Source organism: Convolutriloba macropyga, chromosome 15 (genome assembly GCF_964194025.1).
Source record: "Convolutriloba macropyga chromosome 15, txConMacr16.3, whole genome shotgun sequence".
In the NCBI taxonomy this organism is placed as follows: domain Eukaryota; kingdom Metazoa; phylum Xenacoelomorpha; order Acoela; family Convolutidae; genus Convolutriloba; species Convolutriloba macropyga.
In genome coordinates this window covers 36458441-36486301 of record NC_134482.1, presented here as the reverse complement: position 1 = coordinate 36486301, position 27861 = coordinate 36458441, and the positions used below count along the sequence as shown (strand labels likewise).

The following is a 27861-nucleotide window of genomic DNA, read 5'->3' as shown; positions in this document are numbered from 1 at the left end:
CACCATTTGCTTCAGTATAGATAATTTTTTCTCTTTCATTGTTTAGAGGAGTTGTTTCTGCTTTATCAGATGGAAGATAGAAAATTGATGGACCTGGCTCAGTAATATTTGAACAGTATCGTAAACAATCAGAAGTTTTTGGATCAAGATCGATAAGCAAATGCCCAAACGGTTCTTTCGTTGCCAATTGATAGCAGTGTTTTAAAAATTTAACGAGGTTCAACTGTTTACCTAAAAATTCGACTACTTGAATATCACGGGCTGATTTGAACAAAATGATGTGTGTCGTGTTCAAATCTATTGTACGAGACCACTTGCTCTGTTGGTAAAGGTTGTGCTTGATATAAATAACATTTATGTTTTTGTGACGTCCTGCAGTGGCCAATTTAACAAATTCTTTGTCATTGTAAATTTCTTCGCACGAGTCGTCTATTATCAGAAGACAGTTTGCAAGGCTATTCAAAAATTCTAAATTGGCGTACTTTTTAAACGTAACACCAAGTGTTTTCTCCATTTTGATGTATATTTGTTGCATTTCTCTGTATAAAAAAATAATGTTGTTAAATTTTGGGTAAAATGTGTTTCCAATCAACATTTTGAAAATTAACTCTGTTTTGCCACAACCTGAAGGCCCTACAACGGCCATGAAGACCCTATCTTGCGTAGATATAATTTTATTCATAGTCTTGGATTTGGTAAAATGTATCCAACTAAACTTGACAATATTGATATCCAAACTGAAGTTTCCCCACAATTTGGTTTTAAAATGGTCAATTTAACAATACAAAGTGATATCAGCAGTAAAATAACAAACATTTGAACGAAAAATACAACTTCTGACCGTGGCAACGTTGTTTGATTACAAAATTTCCATGAAGATTTGCTGCTACTTTCTTTTTCAAAAAAACTTTCTTCAACAACAGCGTCAACTTGATCAACTGTTACTCCCTCCATCTCGAGACAAAATAAAATTTTTTTTAAAAAATGTATTAAAAAATCACTTTATATAAAACAATTCATAGCAATTGAACTCAGTTAGAAAGTCTTTCATATGAACCATAAAGCACTCCGGGAGTCGCTCAGTTTTGTCATAATGAACAATTTTGTGTACTCTTTCTTCCTTCACCAAATGCTGAATCTCTTTTGGCAGTGAAGGATCGTTCTTGTCAATTTCTTCACCAACCGGGTGTTTCGACATCAGTAAGAGTCTCGGAGGACAGACTCTGGGTTGAGTTTTTGACATTCTGCTTTCTCCACTGAAGAAAAGGTTCAATATAATATACTAAATGAGTAAATGAACGAATTTCGTCCTCAGTCAGCAACAATTTAACTTTTCTCTGTAAAAACTGGTTTCCGGTTTTTATGGTTTCGTCTTTGGAAATTGAAAGACTCAGATTCCCGTCCCCCGTAATCAAGGCGCAAATTGTTGAACTCGGTGACAAGGGTGCTTCCACTTTCGTCAATTCCTCTCTCATTTGTTAACCAGTTGAAATAGAATATGGCTTTTTCTTTTGCACAATGTTTGTTGAAAATGTTTTTACCCCTTGAATGACTTTGACAGTTTTGTGTAAAATAGTTCACAGATATCGAAGGACACGCGAGTGAATTCAGATCAATAATAGAGCACTCAAGCAAATCTGACAAAAATTTTACTTTTTCCTCTCCCTTAGCGTAGAATATTGCACCCGGATTCCTCAAGCGAACGCTTTGAATTATTTGTGTGAGATAAATATAGGGATAGTTTCTTGTGTCCCACTCAATGCCGTGCAAATTTCTAGTCAACCAACTGAAAGATTGCTTTTGTTGAGTTGTTAACTCACTATAACTTGTTGGTGGTAAAAATGACACGCAGTCAAGGTAGTCTTCAGTACAAATTCCTAACTCTTTAACAATAAATTTTTCTTTTCTGTGACGAAACCCTTCAACGTCTAACACAACTGTTTTGCTGCTCAGCATTCCAATAAATGAAAAATTGACGGATGAAAAACCTTTATATATAAGCAAAACAATATTCCCGACAAATGTCCGCTAAAACAGTTGCTGCTTTTCCACGGAAGCATATAAGAGTAACCAGGTCCTTGGTTGTATCTTTCGTATATGAAACCACCTGCGTCGTGTAAAATAGCGTGCAATCGTAAAACTTTTGCGATTTTTAAGTATTTATCTACTGAAGAATTATCTATGCCGATAATGCCGCCATAGGGCCTCAATTTTAGCGCTATATCAAAATCAAAACCTTCAATTTCACTAAAGTATTCACTTGTAGCCAGAAAATAATTTAACCTTACACTGTTGTTTGGGTATATTGATGAAACCGATAAATAATTTTCGTGAATTTTGTTCAAACAGTTTCTGCATACAATTGGTTTTTCAAGACGCATACCTTCTTTTCGCTAGTCTAGCTGCGCATAAAAATGATTGGAAATAAACAAAAAATGGAGTATTGATCATTGGGTTGGGAAAACAATTTATTACCAACAGACAAAATGGGATTTGATTTATTAATCACATACTGAACCTTGATCATACAAAAGCAAAGTCCTTTGAAACCATTTCAAGATAAGGAAGCAATAAAAGAATTTTCCTAGCATATAAGGGTGTTAGTTTGTATGTATTCTCATAAATAGTTTATACAATAGACTACTAACCAAACATAGACACAGAGACACATACACATACACACAAAATGTACACATATAATGTTAACAATACGTTGTACTGTTGATTACCATTGATAAGAAAGTATTAAATACGTTTGAGCGGTATGCAGGCAAAAAAGGTAGCTTAAAAGCAAAGAGGTCAAGTTTGGTTCCAAAGCCTAATAAAACCGGGAGTTTAACGATACTTCGTTAAGTGTATGTTCAAGTCATTTCGTCCTATCTAAAAATGGAATTTATAGCGAGAACACATGTTAAAACCCAGACATTACAAACCCTAAAGCCTTATATATCTTTTGATTTACATAGCGTTCCATATATCAACGCTGTTTGGTATTTGAACAACATAATGCTTTGATTAATTGCTCTAGATAAGAAACTAATAAAATTAGGTGTGTACATGCAACATAGCTAACACGGAAAGATTAGAAAGGTTAAACCGAATAGTATACTAAGGTTCACTTAAAATACAAAGATTTGAGTGTAATGAATTTGTGTGTAATAGCTGCTTGAGTAACCTTTTACAACAAAACGGAAGGAATTGATTGATCACGCCTTAGTTCAATATTATAACGAAACTTTTCATTTCCTAACTTTCGCTTCAACTTTCATTTGCTCAATTCAAAATTTTATTTACCAGAACTGTTCCTGGATTTTGACAACAGATTCCTATTGTTCAATTCAATTACCAAAATTCAACCATAACCAAATAAATTAATTCTAATGTCTCCTCTAGCCATCATTCTAAAGGCGGAATCGACGCCTGACAGCCGAACAATTGCTTACGAGACTTACAGAAAGCAAACTGTTATCATTGTACAGCAGGACTATCAGTTAGATGAGTGGGTTACAGTAAATCACATGGCTGTACCTATTGTGATTTTTGATTTTATTCAGTCATTTCGATTTGAGAAAGGTCTTATGAAAGGAGCTCAATACTTGTTGGATTTTGTAACTTCTTATGTCAGAGAGTTTGTATTTGACCCAGACACATTGGACGATGGAGTACGAAAAATTTTTTACGATTATGACGTGAAAGAAATCCCGCTGTATGAAAATCAAGAAGGCTACTGGAGAGATCTTGAACTGGTTGAAAGCATTTGGAAAATGAAACCAGATATTGAGAGCCCAGAAACTTTTAGCGAACCACCAACACCTGCCATGGTTCAAGATACAATTGCCTGTACACCTGAAAACAAACCCGAAAACAAACCAGATGTTGTTTCGAGCAGTGGAAGCCTTGCGACTCCACCCGTGAGCAAGTGCTTTGCACCAAAGAAAAGAAGAATCGATCTCAATTATGAAAACTAAATCAAACTTATTCCTTTGTTGATATTGCTTTGTGTGCGTGTGACATTCTTTTGTAAAGCTGACTTTCTTTTGTAAAGCTGACTGAATTTTATAATTGAATTCTCAGATCATTCAGCTTATTTCAAGTATCAAATATTAGCAAAAAAAGCACTTCATATTATTCGTGGAAAAAGTCACTATTATCGTGAAAAGAAAATGTTTCAGTCATAACCTTGTTTCCGTTGTGGACAAGAAATACGCTTTTAATGGTATCAACACTCAGTAAGAGAAATTTAGGAAACACGGCTTGCTTTCAATGGAATACTAAAGAAAATGAACTACCAATAAAACTATATAAGACCACTGTTCCTCACTTTGGCTTTACAAGGTCGATTGCACAGATAAGCTAAAAATAGAACTCAAACTCAAACTCAGCCTAGTTTTATGGTTGCCACACCCAAGTTTTGTCTACCATGTAGTGAAGTCATACATGAACACTTCAAAGAAGTCTTTGTAGATACATAAATGTGTTAATCGCCGGCAAAATTGCCCAAATCATTTCCTTTTTGTTCTTAATCTCTCACACTTTTTTATTCACAATTTCAGCGCAAATAATTAAAATGACCTTGCACACTGAGAAGTGTACAATTGGACGTCAGCTATTTTAGCCGACTGTTCTCTAAGAACAATTGGTTACCAAAATAGCGATAGTTTTAACTAAAAACATAATAAGTAACAAAAAAAACATATATTCAGCACCCAATTAATCACTATCATTTGTTTCGCCAAGCTGTTAAATGACAAAATTTCATTGCAAATTGCAGTTAAACTAAGAACCATTACTTTATTATACATTCTACGGCCAAGAAACATCGATTTTTTCACTTTTTTGTCAAAAAATGCCAAAAAATAACAAAAATTTAACGAAAAGTAACATGCAAACAACACCCAATTACTCTTTATTAATTGTTCGAGCAAACTTTCACCTTATAAAACTTTGTTGCCCACTCCCTTACAACTAGCATAGAACATTTTATTCTACATTCTTACCTCAAAAATTAACAATTTCTGCACATTTTGGGCCTTTTTTCATCAAAAAATACGAAAAATGTAGTTACAAATTATCACTAAATAAGATTTAATATAAACCCGATTTCTTGACAGTATTCCTCGTACCATATTTTAACCGTTTTTAAATTGTATAAAAATGCTTATTGGCGGCGAAAAACAATTTTTTTTAACTTTTTACTACCAAAAAACAGCAATTTTTGCACTTTTTTTCAAAATTTTGTCTGTTTTTGACGCAAAATGGCTTCGAAAATACACCTTAAGCGCTCCATTCAAACTATTTTCAACCCGTAATTTCACCAAAATTCATTAGACCCCCATATAAAGCATTTCCCGACACAGTAATGAAGCGATAAAATCACTTTTTTAACCATTTTTCAGACAAATTTTAAACCCCAATTTCTTCTATTTTTCAGTCAATTTTCACGATATTTTGTCCCCTATTCATTCTCATGCGCTATTTTCAGTTCGAAACTCTACTTAAAACTTTTCTCCAGGCTTGAAATTCAACAAACTTCCAATTTCATTACTTCGCACTTGCTTGTTAATTCAAACATATGGGCAATAAAACCCATAAAATTAATACCACTTGTGCGGTCTCAGACTCGCAAAACTATTAAATTTCTTACATTGGAACAGAAACTTATCAATTTTAAACTATCTTTTTTCTTCCCTCACCTCAGTATTCCATCAGGTTAGTCACTTTCGCTTTTCAGTCCTTCATTAGTCTCATTAGACTAGAAAAAGGATTCAGAATTTTTAAAAAAATTTCAAAATTTTCGAAAAATTTTACAAGTTTCACTCATTCACCACACCAACTTTTTTCCAAAAATTTTACAAGTTCCAACACTCTCACAACACCAATTTTACAAAAAAATTACAAGTCTTTGTCAACCACGAAAAATAAAATTTTCGAAAAATTTTCGAAAAATTTTACAAGTTTCACTCATTCACCCCACCAAATTTTTTTTCCAAAAATTTTACAAGTTCCACCACTCTCACAATACCAAACTCTCAAAAAAATTACAAGTCTTTCCCAACCTCGAGAAACTAAATTTTCGAGAAATTTTACAAGTTTTCGAAAAGGATACCTAAAAAAGGCCATGCCTGTATTTTAACGGGGGGGGACAGGTCCCCCCCCGTTAAAATACCGGCATTTTCACTACTACTAGGGTCTAAAGCCAATGACTGAGGGGGAACTCAACTTCTTATTACGGGCAGTTGCAATTTTTAACAAATTTTCAAAGCTATCCGAGTGTTATGGTGAGATATGATATGGAATATGAACTTGGAATATGATATTCGCAAAAATTTTGAGCCCGATCACCTTTCCGTGGTTCAGCATTTGATCTGTGACATATAGAAAAACATGTGTAGTGAACTATGTTTCTCTAACAATTATATTTCAATTGTTTCTAATGCAAAAAAAAATAGTTAACTAGCTTCCCTACCTTTAATTAATATCGCTCTAATTTGGAGGAATTTTACGACATAAGATAAAGACATTGTATTATTTCCATTTCCGACTTGTATAATCGTTCTCTTGTCGCCATATGTTTCACTGTAGGGCCCCTTTTACATGTATTAACATACGTTTCATTGAATTAAAGAGGCTACATGGAACATACGGGCAACTTTATTTGGTAGAGGGGCGCTGGTTTTGTAATGACATTTGAGTTCCGTTTAGATTTCTGCTCGGAGGCCACGGTCAGCGATCCAAATTGTGTCGTGACCACCCGCGACACTGTTGTATGCTACAACAACAAACTTGACAACGAAACATGCAGTTGCAAACCAGGCTATGCAGTTCAATCTTCAGCCGACGGGTCAACCAGCAGCTGCATAGCTGGATGTTTCTCGACAGTTGTCACTCATTATGGAATAACAGTGGCTGACTTGTATAGTGATGCTGATAAATGTACGTGTCTTGATGATACGGATGTTAGTACCTGTGACTGTCTGGCTGGATACGCTATGTTGAACGGAGTTTGTAGCAGTAAGTTATTTTAAAAATTTATTTTAAAAAATCGAATAGACTCTGGAAAAATTAAAGAGGTTTTTCCCCGATTATACCCCCCCAGCCTGTCGTTGGTCATATAGCACATAGCCCCCTCGATTAGCGTAAATTCAATATATAGTAGGGGCTATGAGTTCGTGGGGGAGGGGGGATCTAACGCGAAAGACCCGATATTTGAATAAAAAAAGTAGCATGCCATTTTATTGTACCTCATAATTGCCCCAATATTAGGTAAGTGTTTCCTTTTACAGAGTATATACACTTGAATTTCACACTTTAAGGAAAATTTACTTTGCAATGGAAAATTTTGCATTGAATTTGATAATTAAGTGCAACTTTGTACGTGCTCTTGGTAAGTATTGTTTATGAGCAGTTTCAGTCTAAAGACTCCGCATTCATATAAAGTGCTGAAATTGTTTCAGTCTTGATGTTTTTGTCACCGCTTCATCATTCATCCTGTCGCCTTCGCCAGATTCAAAAAATTTGAATCTATTAGTTTAATATTATTTAATTTGGACTGAATTTGCAAAAATACCTACTTAATGAAAATAATTAAAACTATACCTAAGAACAAATGACAACTGTTTTTTATTGTCAACATTTGACATTTATTTTTAAGCAGAGCAATTGTGGTTCGAACATTTTAAAAACAGCAAAAAAACAAATTACGATTAAAAAATTTATGAATCAAAAGATTGTTATCAGATGTCCAGACACAATGAATGAATTTTCTTCACAATCATTCTACGTGTCACAATCCAGTTACAATTGACACGTCTTCATAAAAAATTTAAGAGCACTGCGTTGTTCTAGACACGAGAAACTATTGGTCTATGTGTTCTTCTTAATTCCTTCCATATTTGAGATCAAAAAATGCAGTCGCTGAAAAAAGTTAATAATTTTTCAACAAAAACTTGATTTGTTTTGATATTGAACCTTAGAAAAAAAAACGTCAAAAATTAATGACATTATCAAATCAACAGTAATTAAAAACAAGTTCGATCAAAAATATTGAGACATTACACTGAGAGAGTCAATTAGAATTTGCAATATTTTTGAAATCTTACAGAATTGAAAATAGGTGGTATCAACAAATACTATAAAAGGCAGAACAATAGCTAAAGATTAGCTGAAATTTAGTTGCAATCCGGCTGGAGCAATTTACCTCAATCGAGTTTCAAATTTCAGATTAAAGGAAACTCTTTTCTATTTTTTTTCAACCTACCAACAACATGAGTCTAATACAACTTGTCCACAAACTGAATCAAAAAAGATTTCATTTAACAAATTTTTTCCACCAATCAGCTCACACCAACAGCTGAGCATACAACTTATAAACTGACATGAGTTATCGGAAAAATCAACAAAAAAAAGTTATGTATACGAGTCGAAGGAGAACATTTTACCTTATCTGTTTTCTGCTCACGAATGAAGAACTGTCCAAGTTGTTTCTCTGAATTAAGACTTTCCGTTAGATTTGTAAACTTTGAGCTGAGGCAACAAAAAGTTTTGTCTAAAAGAAACAATAGAGATAGTATGGGTACCATCGCTAATTCATTTCATTGAACACTGGGAAAGGAACTTTATCATTTAAAAAGGGACCAAATTAATCCAAAGGTAACAATATCATCAAGTCTATGAGCCAAAATAACAAAAAAAAATGCGGAAAATTTTACATAACTTTCTTTTTCCTCTTGAACTCTAGTTCTAGTTTAAAAAAGAATTAAAACGAGGTTGCACATGGTTTCGACGAAAATTGATTTTGAAATTAAATGGCCAAAATAATGTTGAAAAATGTTGTAAAAACTGTTTAAACAAATGACAAAAATATTTTAAAAATTACAGAAAATGGAACAAAAACAGCCGGGTTTTATATCTTAAAGTATTTTAATATTTTTTTGATTAACTAAAAGTTTGAAAAAGCTATGCTAACATATTACTTGTTTTTCAGTAAATAATACTTATATCAAAAAATTTTAGTAACTGCTTTACAAAAAAGTTTTTGAACAAATGAAACAATCGTCATGAAGTGTTTCAATTCGAGTACAGGTAAAACCGTATAGCACTCACCAGATTTGGCAACATCGGTTTTTCTCGCGGTTTGAGAACTCAAAATAGTTAAAATAAAGAAAATCAATCAATCAAATTCTTATTCACGACAAAACCAAGAAATCTGAGTGTACTTCAGTGAAAAAATAGAAAAAAAAACAAAAAAGATTGGAGTAAAAAACGAATTCATTTTAAGGAGAATTTTGAAATTTTGGAAAGTCAACAGAACGAACTATTCTCGGGCAGAATCGAAAAATACAATCCAACAATTAGAAGATATCTTTTTTTAATAACGCAAGAGAACTTCGCTCAAAGAAAAAGAAGCAGATATGGATGGATTAAAAACGGACATAAATAAAACAGGAAACGAACGTAAGGGGATGTGCTAAACTTTTCCTCTATTGACTCTAATGTGAAACCAAAAAATTTTCTGCCAAAAAAAGCAATAGTTTTAAGAAGAATCATCCTAAGTAAAATTACCCTTTCTGAGTGTGAAAATTAAACTCTGGCACTTCAAAAAGATTTTATTGAATTGAAAAGGATCAGAAACGTTTTGTTTCTTTCTTCTTCTCAGCAAGTATTTTCAATAAAATTTTTAAAAGCACAACTGCAAAGAAATAGAATTTTTTTCCGGCAGTTTGAAATAATTGAAAAATGCAAACTTGATTACCAAGATTGAGAAAGAAGGTAATTGCAGAGAGTTACAGCAATAGATCTATAGGTTTCAATTTCTCCAAGAAGATGATTATTTAGCTGAAAATTTCAAAACATTGCATCTGAACATTAAAGTATCTGGAACTTCCTATTTCAGACAAACACAAAATTTTTTAATTTTTTTAAAATGGAAAGAAATAGCAAGATGAATTGCAATTTCTGATGTTAACGTTGGAATTAGCATACGTCTCAAAAAGCAAACATGGAAATATGTGCAGGATTTCAACTGCTGCTTGTAAAAACTGTTGGTCAAAAATCGAGAAAAAAAAGTTGTGAAAAAAGAAAAAGGACACACTGGGATTATCAAAAATGAAGATCGCACTTTATGCATCGCATTTTATAATCTGATTTTTTTCTTGATTTTTTGACTGGATATAGGGGTCTTCTAGTTTTTATATTAAGAAAGTGAAGTTTCGTTCGTTGGCAAATATAGCTGGATAATTTAACGATACAGATCATTTATCAAATGTCCGTTCCAGACAAACGTGACCTCAGATCAGACCATCCCAGAGGGAAGCCCTCTGATCAGACCCAAATCCTGGTCGCTCGAACACATTTCCAGTCCTTATAACTTTGTACTGGAAACTCACTGGGCGCGGTCGATTTGGGTCTGAATAAATGTTACCTCCGTCATCTGGTAACCTCGACCGGGGTAATCACCATTTTTCGTTTCAGAGACCTGCACCAGCTCCGTCGGTTCCCACTGCATCACAAATCTGGCTGACAAGACCGTATGTTCTTCTTCTGATTCAAGCTGTTTCTGTGCACCCGGATATGAGGCAGTTGCAATATCCAACAGCATTGATTGTCGAGGTCTGTATATAACACTTAAAACTAAGTACTCAGGTCAACCTCAAATTTCAAAAAGTTATACAATTGTGCATTCCTAATATGGTGTTTATAAAAAGTTGTTATGTATTAAAAAACAGAAAATAGTTAAAAACAATAAACTTACTGAAGAAATCATTAGCAGCGAGAATTCACTTACTATCTTAATATATTGTGCATGCGAAACATACTTTCAAACTTTGTGGTCGAAATAGCGGTTCCTTATATGGAAATTCTTGTTAGTGTATTTCACTTTTAAACTAGAAGTTGAAGAAGTGAAATTTGCTTTTTTACCGCAAAATATGTTGTATGGAAGCGCATTCCGTGAAGAACTGTGCCACAATTTAATTTCAGCATAATGCCTAATCTTAGTAATCATCCCGCAAAGAACGTCAAGTCTTAATAAGTGCTAATTCGGTGAAATTGCAAGTCTTGGATCAGTACTGTATTAGAAATCTGATCAAGTTAATTTTTAATCTTTTGCTCAGATCACATCTTATCATAGGAAGCGATTCGCCTACTCTCAGAAATGAATCTGCATCCCAGTATTGACAAACCAAGTTCAATTTGGGCTTTTTTCAGCACTGGACGCAGCTTATTGCAACCCAACTCTCTCCCTATCCGGCTGTATATGCACCGACTACCACAATATCGAAACGTGTACATGCTTCGATGGGTACAGCTCTCATCCAAACAACACCAACATGTGTTTGAGAAGTGTGAACATAACGATTATTGTGACCTATGACGTCACGTATGACACTAGGCTGAATAACCCCAATTCTGCCACTTTCAGAGAGACAGCTAAACTCTACGAAACAAGCGTAAGCACTATTTGTTATAAATAGTTAAGAAACTGAAAACAACAAAAAAATTCTGCAGAGGCCGGCCAAATATCAAAAGTTGTGTCTTTCAGGCTAGTGAACACTTTTACTTTCCTAAAACAGGCTAATTCCGAATGAGAAAACCAATCTTCTGGAAGTATTAACTTTCACAAATTTCGATTTTACGTAAGTGCGGTAAAAAAAATACATAATATTACATGCTTAAATTAGTCGATGAAAGATGCAAAAAAAATTGTCAGTACAATTATTAAATTGTGAATTCAAAGAACGCATAAGCAAAAATTCTGTAAAATTCCTCGACCCAAACTCTCGCTTACGAAATAACAACAACTTAATGTAGGCAAAGTCCGCAGTATGATATCCTAAGTACAAGATAGGGTGGAAATATTAACTTTACAAATTCTGCCTCTGCAATTCGGGACCAGCTATGCGGTGTAATGATAGCAATTGAGAAATAAAACAAGGAGGGTCTGTAATGTGCATTCGCACGTAATGTTCCCGCGCCGCACATCCACAGTTTTGCTTAATTGTCTTGCAAATGAGGACAATATTGAGCACTTTTTGAAATTAAGTGGTGTACGAGTAAAAAAATTGCTTTAAACACAAAACATTGAACCAAATGAATAATGCTACTCTAAAGTTCCAACGATTTATGACATTAACATGACAAGGCAAACAACAAAATCAAATAACTAAAACAAACATTAATTACGACCAATGCTCAATGTTCAGCTTTGGTCATAATTATTGTTTGTTTTACGCAATGCAAAGTCAAAATAGCATCACATAAAACCTAAAATTAGTTAACTTTGATATAAGGAAAAAGAATTCAAAAACATAAAAAAATAGTAGTTATCAGCTTGAATTTTTAAGGAGGTTCAACTACAATTCCATAGGAAACCATTGAGACTTGTGATTGTCCAGATTACATCATATTACTACAAAAAATGACAAATAATCGCAAAAACGAAAAAAATACGATCCTTTCAGCGTAAATATTGTGATATGTGTTTTTAAAGTAATTTTTAGGACAGGACAAAACTGAAACTCAAAAATGGGCAAATGATGAAAGAAAATATGAAAGACTGAAGTCAAAATATTACTCCTTCTAACATAAACAAACTGAAATACGAAAATTAGGCTTTCAATAAAAACAATGAATGGATTAGATTTTAGCTCCATAGGACGTCATTGAATCCTGTCATCAGTGAGATTAAGTCAAAAAGTAGGAAAAAACGACAAAAAGAGAAAATAACAAGAGGCTTTTGTTAGAAAGTTGTAACAAATGTTCATCAATTTTTATTTTTTGTCATTTTGATTTCTTTAAGCCTATGTGGGGGTTGGGGGTGATAAGCCACTAGGCCAACGTAAAAAATTGTTAAAGTATAGAATTTATTGAATTTTTTTGAGTAGTGAGTAGTTTGAACTGTGAGTAGTCTTGACATAGCAGTTGTCAAGTGATTTAATATAAACAAAAAAAAATGAAACAGGGTATCATAAAAAAAAATCAAAAATTACCCAAATCGGCAAAAATTATTGATTTCAGCAAATATTGGAGAATTTATTTATCAACTAAAGTTTCAGAAATGAAGTTTTCCGGAGAGGAGAGAAATTGAAATATGTTGACACCAAAGGCGTATAAGTTCCGTTAAATGTGATTCAAAGCCTCAAAATAATTCCGAATTCTTGTAATTGATACTGTTTTAACAATTGTTCGAAGTGTTCAAAATTTTATCAATATTTTGATTGAAGTGTATTTCGCTTTCTTATGCTTTCTACTGCAATATCTCCCTGCATTTGAGATTCTAAAAAAACGCATCCTCAAAAAATTTTTCACTTTTTTAGCAACTCCGTGTTTTACGAGCAGATGACCCATCCGTAATTTCTGTAACAGTCATCGCATTTGCCCCGGGGTCAACTAAGGTGACCTCTAGGGTGGAGAGAGAGATACCAGAAGATACAGAGGACGAAGGGGCTGAGGTGCAGGCGTTATCGGCTTCAGTTCAGGCAACCATGAACTCACCCCAGGTCAAACAGGAAAACAACATTCTGTCCGCAAGTGTTGTTGACGGTAAGAAACTGTTTAGTATAATTCGAACAAACAAACACCATGTCAAAATCCCAGTGAAACCATGAAAACGTCAACAACGAGTGTCGAAAGCAGTTGTCTAATGTGATTAATTTACAATTGTGCGTGTTTTTGCGTGCGTTAATAAGGATAATTGTCCTACGAACGAAATTGAGCATTGGTACTGAAGATTACGTCATCTGTCCTGTAATACTTCCTGCTATTGGACAGCTTACGTAATAGCTAGAGTTATTATGGACAGTTGACATCACGGATAGCTGTATCATTGGATTGGTGACGTAATATTCAGTATTAACGACTTGTACTACTGCTGCATTAACGGATATAAAACTACGCTTGTCTGTAAATTAACTAAAGTTAACCAAAAATCGACCACAAACTGAAAATTAATTAATAAAATGGACCTTCAGAGCAAGCCATTAATTAGAGGATTATTCTCTTTGAAAAGGAAACAGAGAATGTGTTTTAAAGGTCTGATTGGGGGGTCAAATAACACTTAAGTCTTTAATTATACCCCCAAAGAAAATACAACAACAATAATAGCTTCCTATTAGGGTGCTATATTTAAGGAAATGGAGTGCGCTATACACTCTATGTCACTATGCTAGGGGGGATGGGGGGGTAGAGAGGGGGGTGGGGTTTGTGTGTGAGGTATGTGCATCTTATATACTTTTATCTTATATACTGTGCAACTTTTCTTTAAAAAAAAACAGTATGACAGGATGATTTCTAATTAATTGTGCTGAAATGTATTTTATAAAAAAATATACCGGTAGACGTTTGTAATGATACGTTGTTTATATAGTGGATACGACGACTGCTAGCCCCACTAACAATAATGACGATGACGACAACGAGACTCTAGAGACCCTGGTTATCGTCTTGATTGTGATAGCTGGACTGATCCTTCTGTTTGTTCTCATTGCAATCTTAGTCCAGGTGTGCTTGAGGAAGAAAAAAGAAGACAGGGGGAAACTCTCGCAGGTTTGTGATCAGGATGTTGGGGGGGGGGGGGGGTTCATCTCAAGTCAAGAGGTCGACTGTAAAGAAAATGGTGTGAAGTTGAATCTCGAGTGAAGAAATCGGGTCGGGCAAAAGTTCAGATAGGGTAACTTAAGTCGAGGTTAAGTCTTTTTATAAGTTAACTGGGTCTAGCATAATTTTTTTCATGCCATTTTTTTTGTTTTTTGTAGAGTATGTTTTTTTTCATAGCAATTTTTCTTACATTTTTTTTAAAAAAACAGATATTTTTTAGTCCAATATTTTTTAATGTTCATTGAACTAATGCTATTGAATTGCTAAAAAAGCCACTGAAATGCTAAGACTATTGAATAGGGCTGACCGATAATAAACATTTTTGATGAAGCAATAGTTGCAGAATAAATTCTTAGATATTGGATAACGAATACTTTTCATAGGAAAAGTTGTGCTGTCAACAACTACATTCCAAAGTTACATACATGATTTGAAATAACTGATTGAAATAATACGACAGATCAACAGTTCAATCATCAATTATTCCATTTATATCAGTCCATTTCACTAGATATATTGGATTACATAACATTTCTTGTTTAGAACAATTAGAATTCAAAAATGAACTCAGTTCTAGCGAGGCTCTATTTATTTTTTTTATTGGATCTTCTGTTAAATGTTCCTTCAAAAATTAAAGAAAAAACCCATTTGAGTATATAGTTCCTCCCCCCACTTAAGTAGTTCTGAACAAAAAAAGGAGAACGTCGGATTTTTGTTTTTTTGTCTACCTTCTGATTACTTTTGTATTTATGAGGCGGAAAATACGTTGCTTTTATTTCAAAACAGGTAATGTTTGAGCTGCTAAAATTTGTTTCTCAAATAACTTGCAAGCTCCAACAAAAAATATCCAAATCCTTAACATTCAGTTTACCCCTAAATTCATTGGACGTCGGACCAAAATTGAGCAAAAGGCTTTTTACAGATTCTCTTAAATCAAATTATTTATAGTTAGTTGAATTTTAGAAGAATTTTGGCTTCCAGTACGGAGGTATACATTTTGGACTCTTGAAACCCTCATTTCTGTTGACTGAAAGTGAACAAAATGAATTGTAACCAATCCAAATTTTTGTCTTTTATCGCTATCACTACTTTGAACTATTTGAAAAAAGTGCCGATCTGGTTAACATCTTTAAACAAAGAAGGCAGTCTGCTAAGTTTTTTGATGTATTTGGGTAGCATAACCAGCTTACTTTAACAAACTATCTTATCAACTTTTCCAAAATGTCACTTGATATCTGTCTTATCGTGCATGGTATTCCAACTCTATTTTTTGATTTTCCGTTTGTTGATTGTTCTTTTTCTGTGATCTATTTCCAAAAAATAAAAAGAACTGAATTGCTGAGTTGCGTTATAGGTTAAGTTAAGGTATCACATACACGTATACGTGGCCCAATCTTGTTCCTTCCAGCTATTTGCTTTAAAGGTACATTAAAATCGATTTGTGTCAGTTTTGTTTGATTAAACTCCTCAAAAAGTTATAAAATTTCCGAAAATTGGACAAATGAATTGAAAATAGCTTTAAACCAAGAATTCACCGAAAAAAAACAACAATTGGTATAATCAGCAAATCAAAAAATTTCGGTGAAATTTATTAGAAAAAACTTCTCAACTGTCTCTTGAGCCTAACTAGTTGATGAAAATGTCATCAATTGAGCAAAATTGGGTAGGAAACAAGAGTGATTTGTGAACCGAAGTTTCATAGTCTTGTTAACTATCGTGCTCAGTGAAAAATTGCGCCAGCCATTGCAATTTTGTACGAATTGTAAAAAGATACTGGCCAAGTTAAATTTTTCAAGAGAAAGTCTATCTGTTAAGATTGCTCCTTCATCCAAATCTTAAGCTTATCTTGTAAGATTCTTGCAGATGATCATATATACTAGAGTTGCCGTCATTCTTGAAGCAATTTTCTTACAAATTCTTACAATCACATGAAGTCCCTTCTCTCGAGCGAGATATGCCCAATCAAATCCATTTTTTAAATTCTACATTAGAATTAAACGTTTCTACTGGCATCATTTGTTTTCAAAAACAATGGACCCTACTGATTAACTTTTTTATAATGGGTGATTTCAATAAATGATGTCTGCGTGAAAAAAAATTGCGCGTTCTCTCTCTCTCAATAACGAGAGTTATAGCTCTGATGTTTTCAAAGTTTTTACGGGAAAACATTAAAAATGTATCTCAACTTGAAGATAAAAGCTGCCAGATGTTGCACCAAGAGAGTTTCCTAAAGTTCGGCCATTATGGTGTTTTAGTTGATGGCTCCTTTTTTCCGTCATATTTTTTAAAATCAAAACATAAAAATTGCAAAGCGATACATGTTAGCTAGAGATTTCATATACACGTTTCATTGGCCCATTCTTGGTCCTTCCAGCTATTTGTTTTAATTACACTAAAAAAGAGAACTTTCTATACTCTTCTTCATTTAAAATTTTTTAAAAATCATTAAACTGGAGATGGCACTTAATAGGATAGTTATATCCATCAATGGTCGGCAATTGTAAAGCAGTAGAACTTCGTAGAATAGGTGTTTGCATATTAATAAATCAACCCTACTCGATAATATAGGTTTTTAGCTTAAAGTTTGAAATGGGTTAACAAGAGTTTTGTTTCAGGATGAGTTTGACAACATGTACGCACTCAGGAGTGTTCAGGTAAGCAATATAACACTTTAAAAAAACTTTAATTTTTTAATCAAATTTTAAGTGGCTCTGCGCTTAAAAATACAATTGCTCCCCCAACAGTATTAATCTATTATGACTATTTCATGTCAGAAAACTAATTTTAATAAATAACTTTTATCTCATTATAAGAACATTTCGGTCTTTTATTGTAAAATTGGGGGAACAATGAAAATGTCTGGAATCTAGCTAAATGCCAGGGAGGTTTCCATCTGAAATGAAACGTCAGGTATCGTGATGAAATCTTGATAAGATTTTTGGTTTAAAAAAGACAAGATTATTCGAAATTGCTCCATATTTGCGAAAAAAGCTGAAACGTTATCATTTTATTAAGAAATCTCATTCTATGTTACGAAAACTTAATCTGACAACAAGTCTTGCTGAGACATCTCAGGCTTTGCCGAAAATTTTCAGGGTTCTTAATTTCTTGACAGAAGGTATCTCTGAAATTTCCCTGAGCTGGGTTGACCCTGAAATCGACTTCGTATAATCGAAAAAGTGGTTATAAGACAAAATGCCCAATGCGTCAAAATACTCCATAAAACCCTATGCGTCAAAATACTCCATAAAACCCTATGCGTCAAAATACTCCATAAAACCCTATCGCTTCCGTATAAATAATCAAACTACCCTCCTTGCATAAGTAAAAGTAAGTGGATGAATTTTGGGGCGACATGATTGGTTGGCTGTTCAATAATACTAAATACTGCGTAGGCGGAGCGGGAGAACAACCGAGGTTACAACTCGCGAGCACAGTCGGGTGGAATGTACGACAATAATGGTCAGCGGGAGAGCAGAGTGGACTCGGGTGGAGCTCAAAACGGAAACGCATCAGACCCCGCCACCCGACAAGCCCCTAGGAAACCCGGACCAGTCGGTATGTTGTAGAAATATAATGTGTTTCCTTGGAGTTGCAAAAAAAATCTGGGATCTACTTCGCTTTTCTCATCAATAGAGCATGACTTTCCACAATACTTAATTTGATCTTTTTAATTGCTCACAAACGAAGTCCAACTAAAACCCAGATAGAAAAAGCGTCAAAATTGGTTCCAGTTTTTCTGTTTAAGTCTTAGTAGTGGTCTATAAAAAATCTAATGCAAGCATTTTAGGCCCCTTTTTGACATTGCCCCCTTCCTTGACAAGGCGCAATTGACCCCCAAGCCCCCCCCCCCTCCGCCTGTCGTTTCAGAGCAACTCTATCATTGACCAATTGACCATAGTCCCTCATGGTCCCTTATTGCCCATGAATTGCCATAGCCAAGAGAGAGTTCACAATTAATTGTTCTCATGGGCTAATTTGAAGGAAACATTTTGTTCACGACGGGAAAAGAAAAGAATTCGATATCTGTTGATTGTTCAGCTGTTCAATTTGTTTTAAAAATAACGCTAAAGATAAATTTTACTCATATTTCACCGAAACTTCTGCAATTTTAATGTAGCTGAGCTATCTGGGCTCTTTCCAATAGCAAACCCATCCTGCTTAGTGAGGATAGAACCCGCCGACCCACCCCTTATCATAGTTAAAACATAACAAGAGATTATAATTTCTAGGGAGGAGGTGTCGATAATTGGAAAAATCAGCTATCTGCTTATATGCACACGCTTCAATAAGCTAATGCTGCAAATGATTCAAACAGCAAGTGCTATTTATTATGAAACCTTTATCAGCAAAAAGTAATAAATAACTAAAATGAATGAAATCTTAAATTCCATGGTTAGACATCTCTTTATAGAATCTTAGTTGATCGCAAAAATCTCATCAAATCATGAGCAAGTCCAACTGTCATGAGGACACATATTCAAATTGAACCCATGCAACCCGTTTTCAATGTTGCAATATAATCTTCACCACCAGCCTGATTCGCTAATTCGGGAGTTGGTTTCAAGTCTCCCCGCTGATTGGATGAAACGACGACGTAATGAAATTACAGACTGTTTTTTTTTTCATTTCAATATAGGCTAAATTTGAATTCAAAACTACTCTCGTATTGGTAAGTAAAAAGAAAAGTTTAGTAGCTAAGAAAAGCAACGAATATGAAAAGAAATCCTCAGAAATCTTTCTTCAGCTCATAAACAATTTAATTTTTTCACTTAAATTTCTCAATTGGTTTCAAATAATTTTAGAAGTCAACCAAAAAGAACTAAAAGTGATTATAAAATAAATTGAACACAATTTTTTTAAAGATAAAGCTACTGGACTTAAAGAATTCAAACCAAAATGCATCATAATCATATGAAATATGAACATATTTATAGGCTTCTTTACCCCAGATAATGAGTATAATGAAAGAGAATTGTACGGTCTTTTTTAGCTTAGGAAATATAACAACATATACACAAATATTAGTGGAATTGTAATTTTACTTTTCCAAATTCATATTATTTGTAAGAAAAACTTGTATAGCCATAAATTTGTTTTTGTTCTTTAAAAAACAAAACGACCAAAATCCTTTAGAGGCCAAAATTTGATAACATGTGAGTAACAACTGTACAATAGCCTTCAAGACTATAAAAAAACAAGGAATAAATTAAAAAAATCTTTTAGTCAAAAGCTAACAAAGCTCAAATACTACGTCAATTTTTGCAATAATGATAAAACTAACTGTTCACAACATCTAACTTTATTTTAGCTCAAACTTTAATCCTTCTTCTCAGTTCTCTTTGTAAAAAAAAATAATTTGTATCGACAAATATTTTGCTACGTATTGACTATTTTGCAGCTTTCATCCACTTTTTCTGTTTCCATTATATTTTGTACAGCAAAACACGTTAATTTGGTAAATAAGGGGTCCAGAAATTTTGTCATCGGAAAATCTGTTTTCTTAAAAATTTGAAGCAGAAACCAATATTGTAGTTCCCTCGTAGGTTTCATTATAAACAAAAATTGTTGAAATGTTTCAGACTAACGCATTTTTCAGCAGAATTCACTATAAATTTATACTGTTCATAGGCAGCGATAAAATATTGGCAAATAGAGTTTTCGGTTCTATGACCAAAAAGGTTTCTTATATTACAAAGATAAGATTAAAAAAGACCCTTGCAGTATATTTGAATTTTTTCTGCGCTCAATCTCAGACCTAAAGTGGACACTAGATAACCTAAGGCTTAGCCTTTTTTTGACTGGAGGAAATTTAAATTAAAGACTATTAGAGTTTCTTACAAAGTTCAGGTTGTTTAATGTATCCCATGCTATATCCTCAGGCTGCCACAATTATGAAGGCTAAGTGACAACAAACATTTCTTCTACACTAGCAACGCTTGCTCTAAATTTCTTGGAAATACTTGGAATTCTTAATATAGTTTTGTAAAGACCTGAAAATTCAGAAAAAAAAACATTGTTTTGTCTTTGTTTCTATGTCAAAGACCACACTGTTTTATGCTTACCCGGAGGTTGGTGGCAGAGCCAATCAGCGCTGAATCAGTCTAAAGACAAAGCGCTAAAATTTACTTCATGAAAAATAATATCTTCAGCTTAACTCCTACCAACAAAGTATGCTTTATATGCGATTCAAACTTCCGCGTGGGTACTTGTAACATTTAATTTGCGCAGCAAGTCGTAACCACTGAGCTAAATGGGCTTTTTGTAATTGCCTACAAACCAGCTTAAACGTAAAAAGTGTGTATACTACTATAGTAATTACTAGTTATAAATTACAAAACTATTAGATTACTCTGCTGAGACCTAATTTTTGGGTTTGAGTAATTTTCCGACCATGCAGGATAAGTTTAGCCTGGGCGAACTCTAAGACATCAATATAATCATGATGAAGAAATACTGAACCTAAAGAAACTTAGAATGTTCTGGTGATACAATCTTTCAGAACTGAATTCAGTTTTTGCTTTTTAAATGGGCTGGTTCAACACTGAAAAACTCTGGACTCAAGTCCGGGTATAAGTGTATGGCCTTGGACATAGATTCGAAAACATATAACTGTTTATACTGAAATCTTTATTTTTGGCTAAAAATCTATCTTATCCTTAAAAACTATGTTTAATAAGCAAGAAATGATAGATAAAAAAGTTTTTATGGTCTTCTACGGACCATAGAATTAAATGGTCTTGTATAATATTCTTTTGTGTTCAATTTTTTTGAATTGAAGCCGCAAAAAAATTTTTTGTTTTATGACTTTCGTGTGTTACGACCCATTTGGTGGTTGACTATTAAACTCACTGTTTCAGCGGTGAAACATTCTGACACTTAAGTCCGATAGAAAAATAACAAGGTAAACTCAAATTTTCTACACAGTTGTTTTGCCAGCTTTGAATAAGTTTTCTTCAAAAAAAATGAATCAAAACCTACACAAAATCTTCATAATTAAAAGTTAGTTATAACCTATTAAGTAACTAATCTCTAACTTAAGATTGCGCTTTTTCACTGCCAATGGTGTCTTTTAACTGTTTAGCTCAATTTTAACTCGCAAGGTTAGATTATGCTTGCTTTTATAACTAGATAACTAAAAGTATTTCGAGTCTTTTTTTTTCAAAATAATTCAAATATCAAAATTTGTACTTTGGTTGACGGCATCTGTCAACTTCAGAAAAAATATTTGAATTCATTAGCAATTTCTGGCTATTTTGGTCTGTAATAAAACATTTTCGACCGCAAAGTCTCGAAATATTTTGAGTAATTAATACTTATAATCTCAATTAGTTTAATCTATTATGTTTCAGCGATGCTTATCTTGTTGTTTATTTTTCTTGACAACTGTTTTCTTGCATTAACTGATTATAGCAATAATGATTGTAAGCGTGGTTTTCAGGATGAGAAAAAATTTTGGTGAGTCAAAATAACATCTGAGAAACTTCACTTATCGTAATAATTTTCGTACCATTTTAGCATAGTGTCATAACTTTTACTGAAAATGTGCTGATCTAAATGGAAGTTATTACTGTTTGTATGAATTGGATTAAAAATCTTCATATATGCCAGCAGTCCACCCCCTTAATAAACTTTAAAAACTGTGAACCCCCAATAACCGTAACAGTGCCACAATGTGTAATGTTGTTTTGTAATACAGTTACGGAGGGGGGGTCAACATTAACTTTATGTCTTTTTAATCATCTCTATATGATTTTGCTACTCGATGCACGTTTATTCACTCTTCAGTAATCGTTTTTTAAACAACCTCACCTCAACTCACGCATTGCTGTGTTGATTGTTGTCTTGAGAAACTTGCACTAAAAAAAACTTAACCAAAGTTACACAGTGCCAAGCTGGGCCTCAGGAACGAGCAAAAATTTGAGCAAATTGTGTCTGGTTAATAGCCGCCCTAATTTTCTCAGCCGGCTATTATAGTGCTCCTAATTTGTTTTACAATTCAAAGAATTTGAATTGTATTGGTGTGCTGTGTTTTTTTAAGATGTGTTCATACATTTTTCAATGACTTTGGAGGCCCAAGTGGGCTTTAGTAGTCCTTCAAGTGCTTATAGTGGTGCAGCTACTGGGATGGCCTAAATTTAAGGTTAAAAGGTCATTTTTAGGAGTTTTTGGGCTCAAACTGGTGCAATTCTTCATGTTTTTTGTGATTTTTTATTTTGATTAGTCTTAGTTTGAAGTTTTTAAAAGTTGATAAAGGCTTTTTACGAGACAAAATTGCTTGTTATGACCTTTTTATTAGCTATATGTTTTGGTACTACAAACACAAACACGCAAAATGATACTAATTTTTGCAATTTTTTTCAGGTTTTTTTGAAAATGTTTGTCATTTTTTGAGTTTTTTAGCCCTAGGTGTCAAGAAGCCTCCTCTATGGTTTGATAAAGAGTTTGATGATAGATTATTGCATAGTTTTTAGTGGTAATGGAATTGTTTTCATGTTTTTGCCATCATGAATAATAGGGTTTTTTGGCAAAACTTGCAGGTTTTTCGTATTTTTTGACATTTATTGTCAGTATTCAGTCCCAGAAGCCAAAAAAACCTCATCAGGGGTTAGATAAAAAGTTACTGGAAATTTCTTAATTGCCATGGAACAGGTTTCAACTTTTGAATATCACAAATTTTTGCGATTATTTTCAACAAAGTTTGCATTTTCTTCAGTTTTTGAAAATTTTCGTCATTTTTTCAGTTTTTCCAGCTTCAGGAACCAGGCAATCTCCTTTGAGGTTTTTTAATAGGACACTGCATAGTTTTTAGTAACAATGGAATGGTTTTTAACATTTTAATTTCTCGAATTTTAGCCTGCTTTTGATAAAATCTGCATTTTTTTTTTAAGGTTTCCTAAAGTTTTTGTCAGTTTTTGATATTCATCCATTCTCAAGTATGAAAAAACATATTCCAAGTTCTGACACAAAGTTACTGCAGGGTTTGTAGTTTCAATGGATTTGTTTTCAACAATCTAATCGTTCGACTTTTAGAAGTTTTTTGATAAAATTTGCATTTTTTTTAAGATTTTTTCAAAACATTTGCATTTTATTTATTTTTTTCTTGCGTCAGTAACCTCACCAAGGGTTTGACAGTATGTTATTAAACAGTTGCTAGGGGGCAATTGAAAGGCTTTCAGCTTTTTAATAGAATAAATTTCTATTTTTTGAAGTTTGAAATTTTTTCTGAAAATTATTGCCTATCGATCTATGAGACAATGAGCTTTGTAAAGCTTGGAATTGGGTTACCTGATAGCCTCTACAGACACAAAAATAATTCTGAAGAGTTTAATATCACAATTTTTTAGCAACTTTTCCTTATAATTTGTAATTGAATTCTTTCTTTTTCTTTCTAATTTTTTTGTTCATTTTTGAGATAATCTGTCTTCAAGGGCCAATGAATATTTTCCAAGTCTTGCAGATATAATACTGGACCGATTTTAGAAACAAAGTTGGTTTTGAACATATTTTTGAAATAGGTATTTTTAAAGGGTAAAAATTTTGCCTTAGGTTTAAAAGCTTCAAGAGTTTTAGCAATGAGTAAATTTTTGTTTAGTTCTAATTCTTTTAGTTTCTCAATTTTTTGAGATGATTTTGTTTGTGTTCTGGTTGGCATTGTTCAATTGATCTGCTAGTCAGGTAGAGTACGTCTGAGTTTTTCATATAATTCAAAGAATTGAATGAAAAACTCAGACGTACTCTACCTGACTAGCAGATCAATTGAACAATGCCAACCAGAACACAAACAAAATCATCTCAAAAAATTGAGAAACTAAAAGAATTAGAACTAAACAAAAATTTACTCATTGCTAAAACTCTTGAAGCTTTTAAACCTAAGGCAAAATTTTTACCCTTTAAAAATACCTATTTCAAAAATTTCTCAAAAATTTCTCTCTTCTCTTATTCTGCTAAAAGTGATTTCGAACATTAGTTGCTCAGCAAAGCAATTCAAAGTGAACAGAATCAGTATAAAAAATTGAATCAGAAATAGAAACGGGATAAACCCATAAAGCCCAATTTTTGATGCCCGCTATTTGAACGTCGTTCCTATAAGTCTTAATCACCATCTCTAATGCTTATTGGTATTGATAGCAGCACCTGTAGCCACTCTCTAAGAAAGAGAAGTATGTTCAACTACGAAATGCCATCAAAATAAATCAGACTTAAAAAATGTTTTTGTACAAAAATCTTTTTTTTTTCAATATCTTCTATTTTTTCAATCCCAATCATGCTTATTGGAATCAACGGCGGCTATTTTCCGGCAATCTGCCGGGTATGTTTTTAAGTTTTAACCACACTAATTGTTCGAAAATAATAGCTAATCTTTCAAAAATATTGTAGCAATTTTCTTTGAACTGGTGGTTTTTATATAATTTTTTGATGGATATCAATTTTGTATGAAAAATTGGACTAAGTTGTACAACTCGATAATATTTAGTCTGTTAGAGCTATAATACTCTCGAAGTGAACGCCTCAGCATTCTGGTAAAAATATGAGCATCTTCATTTCAAAAATTACACCGGACTTCATCTCACAAGATAGTTTGGTGAGACTATAGAGAAGTATGAGGTCCTGGTGAAAATCTGAAAACTTCAATATTTTCTTAACCGTCTACCTGTTAAGCAGAACTTAAGGTCAAAGCATCTCAAATGCAAAAAGAAAAAGGAAAAACTGAAGTAACAAGTAAGCGTCGAGTAGTGGTATTAGACTTTGAACACAAGCATAGTTTTAAACAAGCTTAAAATGATTTCGAACTATGTCAATTTGAGAAAGTACATCGTAAGAGATATATTAGTTTGTTTAAGTATTAATTTTATACATAGAAAACACGGACACATGCCTCAGTTGGATTTTTTTCGAAATTTATTTAAAAAAACCGTGAAGACTGGTATTTTGATGTTTCTGAACGTTCAGGCATTCAAGGTAAACGTTACACTTTTTAATTCATTCGTTTCTTTTAAATATGTATAAATTCAGGGTCTAACAGACAATTTTGAACGTATTCAATCACTGTGCCTCAATTTCTTGCGACCTCCGATCCTCCATTTTTATTTCCGCCTCCAATTGTTGCCCTTTTTCCCCGCCGAGCTCTGACCTCTCCTATAGACAGCGTTTTTAAATTTTTTGTTGACTGGCACTCTTAAAATAGTACTTGAAACGTTTTCTTTTCAGCCTTCACTTTGATTGTACAAAAATTAATCGATTTTTGTCGCTTGACTTTTGGCAAACTACTATTTTTTAAATAATAACTACTTCAACCGTAGTTTGACAATGGATTTTCTTAAGAAGCCTATATATTTTATCAATCAACATATCCGAATTTTGTGCAAAATGAACAGCACCAATGTTCATTACTGATTTCGCCAAACGAGACAACAAGTATAACAGGTTTCAAATGTGATTATTCAATCCTCTTTTCACTTCATTCAAAATCAATTAAGAAGGAATCCCCGAAATTGGGTAAATTGAGTTTTTCGCGGTTAAAAATATTGTATCTTTTTAGTGAATATTTTTTTTTCCTGTGGCAAAAGATATATTTCAAAAAGTGTTAGGAATACTTTGATAGCGTTTTTTTTAAAAAAAACATACTAATGGTTTCCAGATTGAGATTGAGAATTTTAACATTGTTGCTACTTTTTGTTTTCCGCTACTGTATGATGACATTAACTGTTAATACTAGTGTGATCCTGAAAAACATAAATTAAGGAGAGAAAGAACAAGTTAACTATTTTAGGAAAAAATAAGGTAATAAGACAAAACTTTCGTAGCGTTTTCTGCAGTTGTTTTGCCACCAAAATTAATTCATGCAAGTTGAGAAAAAAATATTTTGCTAAAATTTCAAAATTATTGTCAAATATCTCTGTTTAATTTAATAGCTTTGAAACAAAGATTGATGCAGTTATTTGGGATTAATTTGTCTTTTTATGTAACTTTTTGTTAATTGTATTTTCGTCTAACGATGTATTTTTTCTCTTAAAAATGATTTCAATTTGCAAAAACCAAGGGCTTTAAAAAACTTGCTCGTTATTTTTTAGTAGGCTCTAAGTGTATAGTATAGTTTGCCCAAGAGGAGGCAGAAATTCAGAGGAATGAAAATAGAAGAAGAATTGACGTCTACAGCCAAATAATTTCGGACCTTATCGCTTCAATGAAATTTTAAAAAATGAATTATAATGAGGAAAAAAGCAAAACTGGTATTTAACTAACAAAAGGACAATCGCGACATTCTGCCCGCAGCCTTCACACAATCAATTTTTCTTACTCATTTTTTTCTGACTCTAACTAACTATCTCTGTCTATTCTTCTTTCTATGTTATATATCTTAAAAGTGTTCATTTGAGTTCTTTTATTTCAGGTGGAAGTGAGCGATATCTGTGATGCTTTTATGGAACCATCCTCCTTCTTCTTCTACCACCTGGTCATACCAGTCCATATCCAGATACATATACATTGCTTAAACATCCATTGTCTCAATTCAACCAATTCCATCACATTTGAGCTGAGTTTAGCTGAAGATGATGATGACGATGATGAAACTGGACCAAGCTTTCATTGACGAACTTTTTTAGAAACAGATTGTAACAACCACCAGCTGTTATACAAGCCCAACAGTAATACTAATTTTCTAGGGTTGCGGTGTAAAGTTTAACACGCTAAACCGCTTGACTTGAGATAGTTGGTTCGAGTCCTCTTAGACTTCGATTTTTGCATTAATTGCTGCTGGCGGTATAGTGGAGTGGATGGTTGTTACAAGACCACCCTAGTCGAACTCGGGCCTTACGTCATCACGTGAGGTCTTGTGACCGGAACGGTAATCTTTTAAACCGGTAAAAAATGAAATATTTTGCCGACAAATGCTATATTTTAATTTTCTCAGCAAAGTTTGGGCTAACTTTTGAAGGCCTTGAATTTTGGCAGGTCTTAATTATACTGGTCATTTTTCAAAAATTCTCGGAACAGATTCAAACATCGTTCAAATTTGCATGTATCTTGAAGTGTTATTATCAAAAATAACAGTCAAACAGGATCGAAATAATTCCAACTTCGTTTGACTGCGAAGATCTTTTTTGAAGCTGTTCGTTATTTTACAATAAATATGCAATCTTGCAAGATGCTGCAATAGTTTGTTATTCAATAGCCCGATTTCGACTAGGAAGCTCGCCCATTTTAGTGGTGGAGGATAGATCATTTTGTAAAAAAATCTTTGTTCCTTTTCAGCAAACAGCGCCT

At 33.3% G+C, this 27861-nt stretch overlaps 1 protein-coding gene across 1 annotated transcript in view; it reads left to right on the top strand.

Moving 5' to 3' along the window:
* Positions 1–27105, top strand: part of LOC142354172 (uncharacterized) — a 104428-nt gene extending 77323 nt beyond the window's left edge. The window contains exons 18-27 of the mRNA XM_075406433.1: positions 6703–7011; positions 10471–10608; positions 11206–11447; positions 13314–13539; positions 14363–14541; positions 17208–17246; positions 17988–18150; positions 21453–21496; positions 21677–21695; positions 26987–27105. Of these exons, the coding sequence (XP_075262548.1) occupies positions 6703–7011; positions 10471–10608; positions 11206–11447; positions 13314–13539; positions 14363–14541; positions 17208–17246; positions 17988–18150; positions 21453–21475 (1319 nt within the window). The 3' untranslated portion in view covers positions 21476–21496; positions 21677–21695; positions 26987–27105. The remainder of the gene's footprint in view (positions 1–6702; positions 7012–10470; positions 10609–11205; positions 11448–13313; positions 13540–14362; positions 14542–17207; positions 17247–17987; positions 18151–21452; positions 21497–21676; positions 21696–26986) is intronic.
* Positions 27106–27861: the final 756 nt, after the last annotated feature.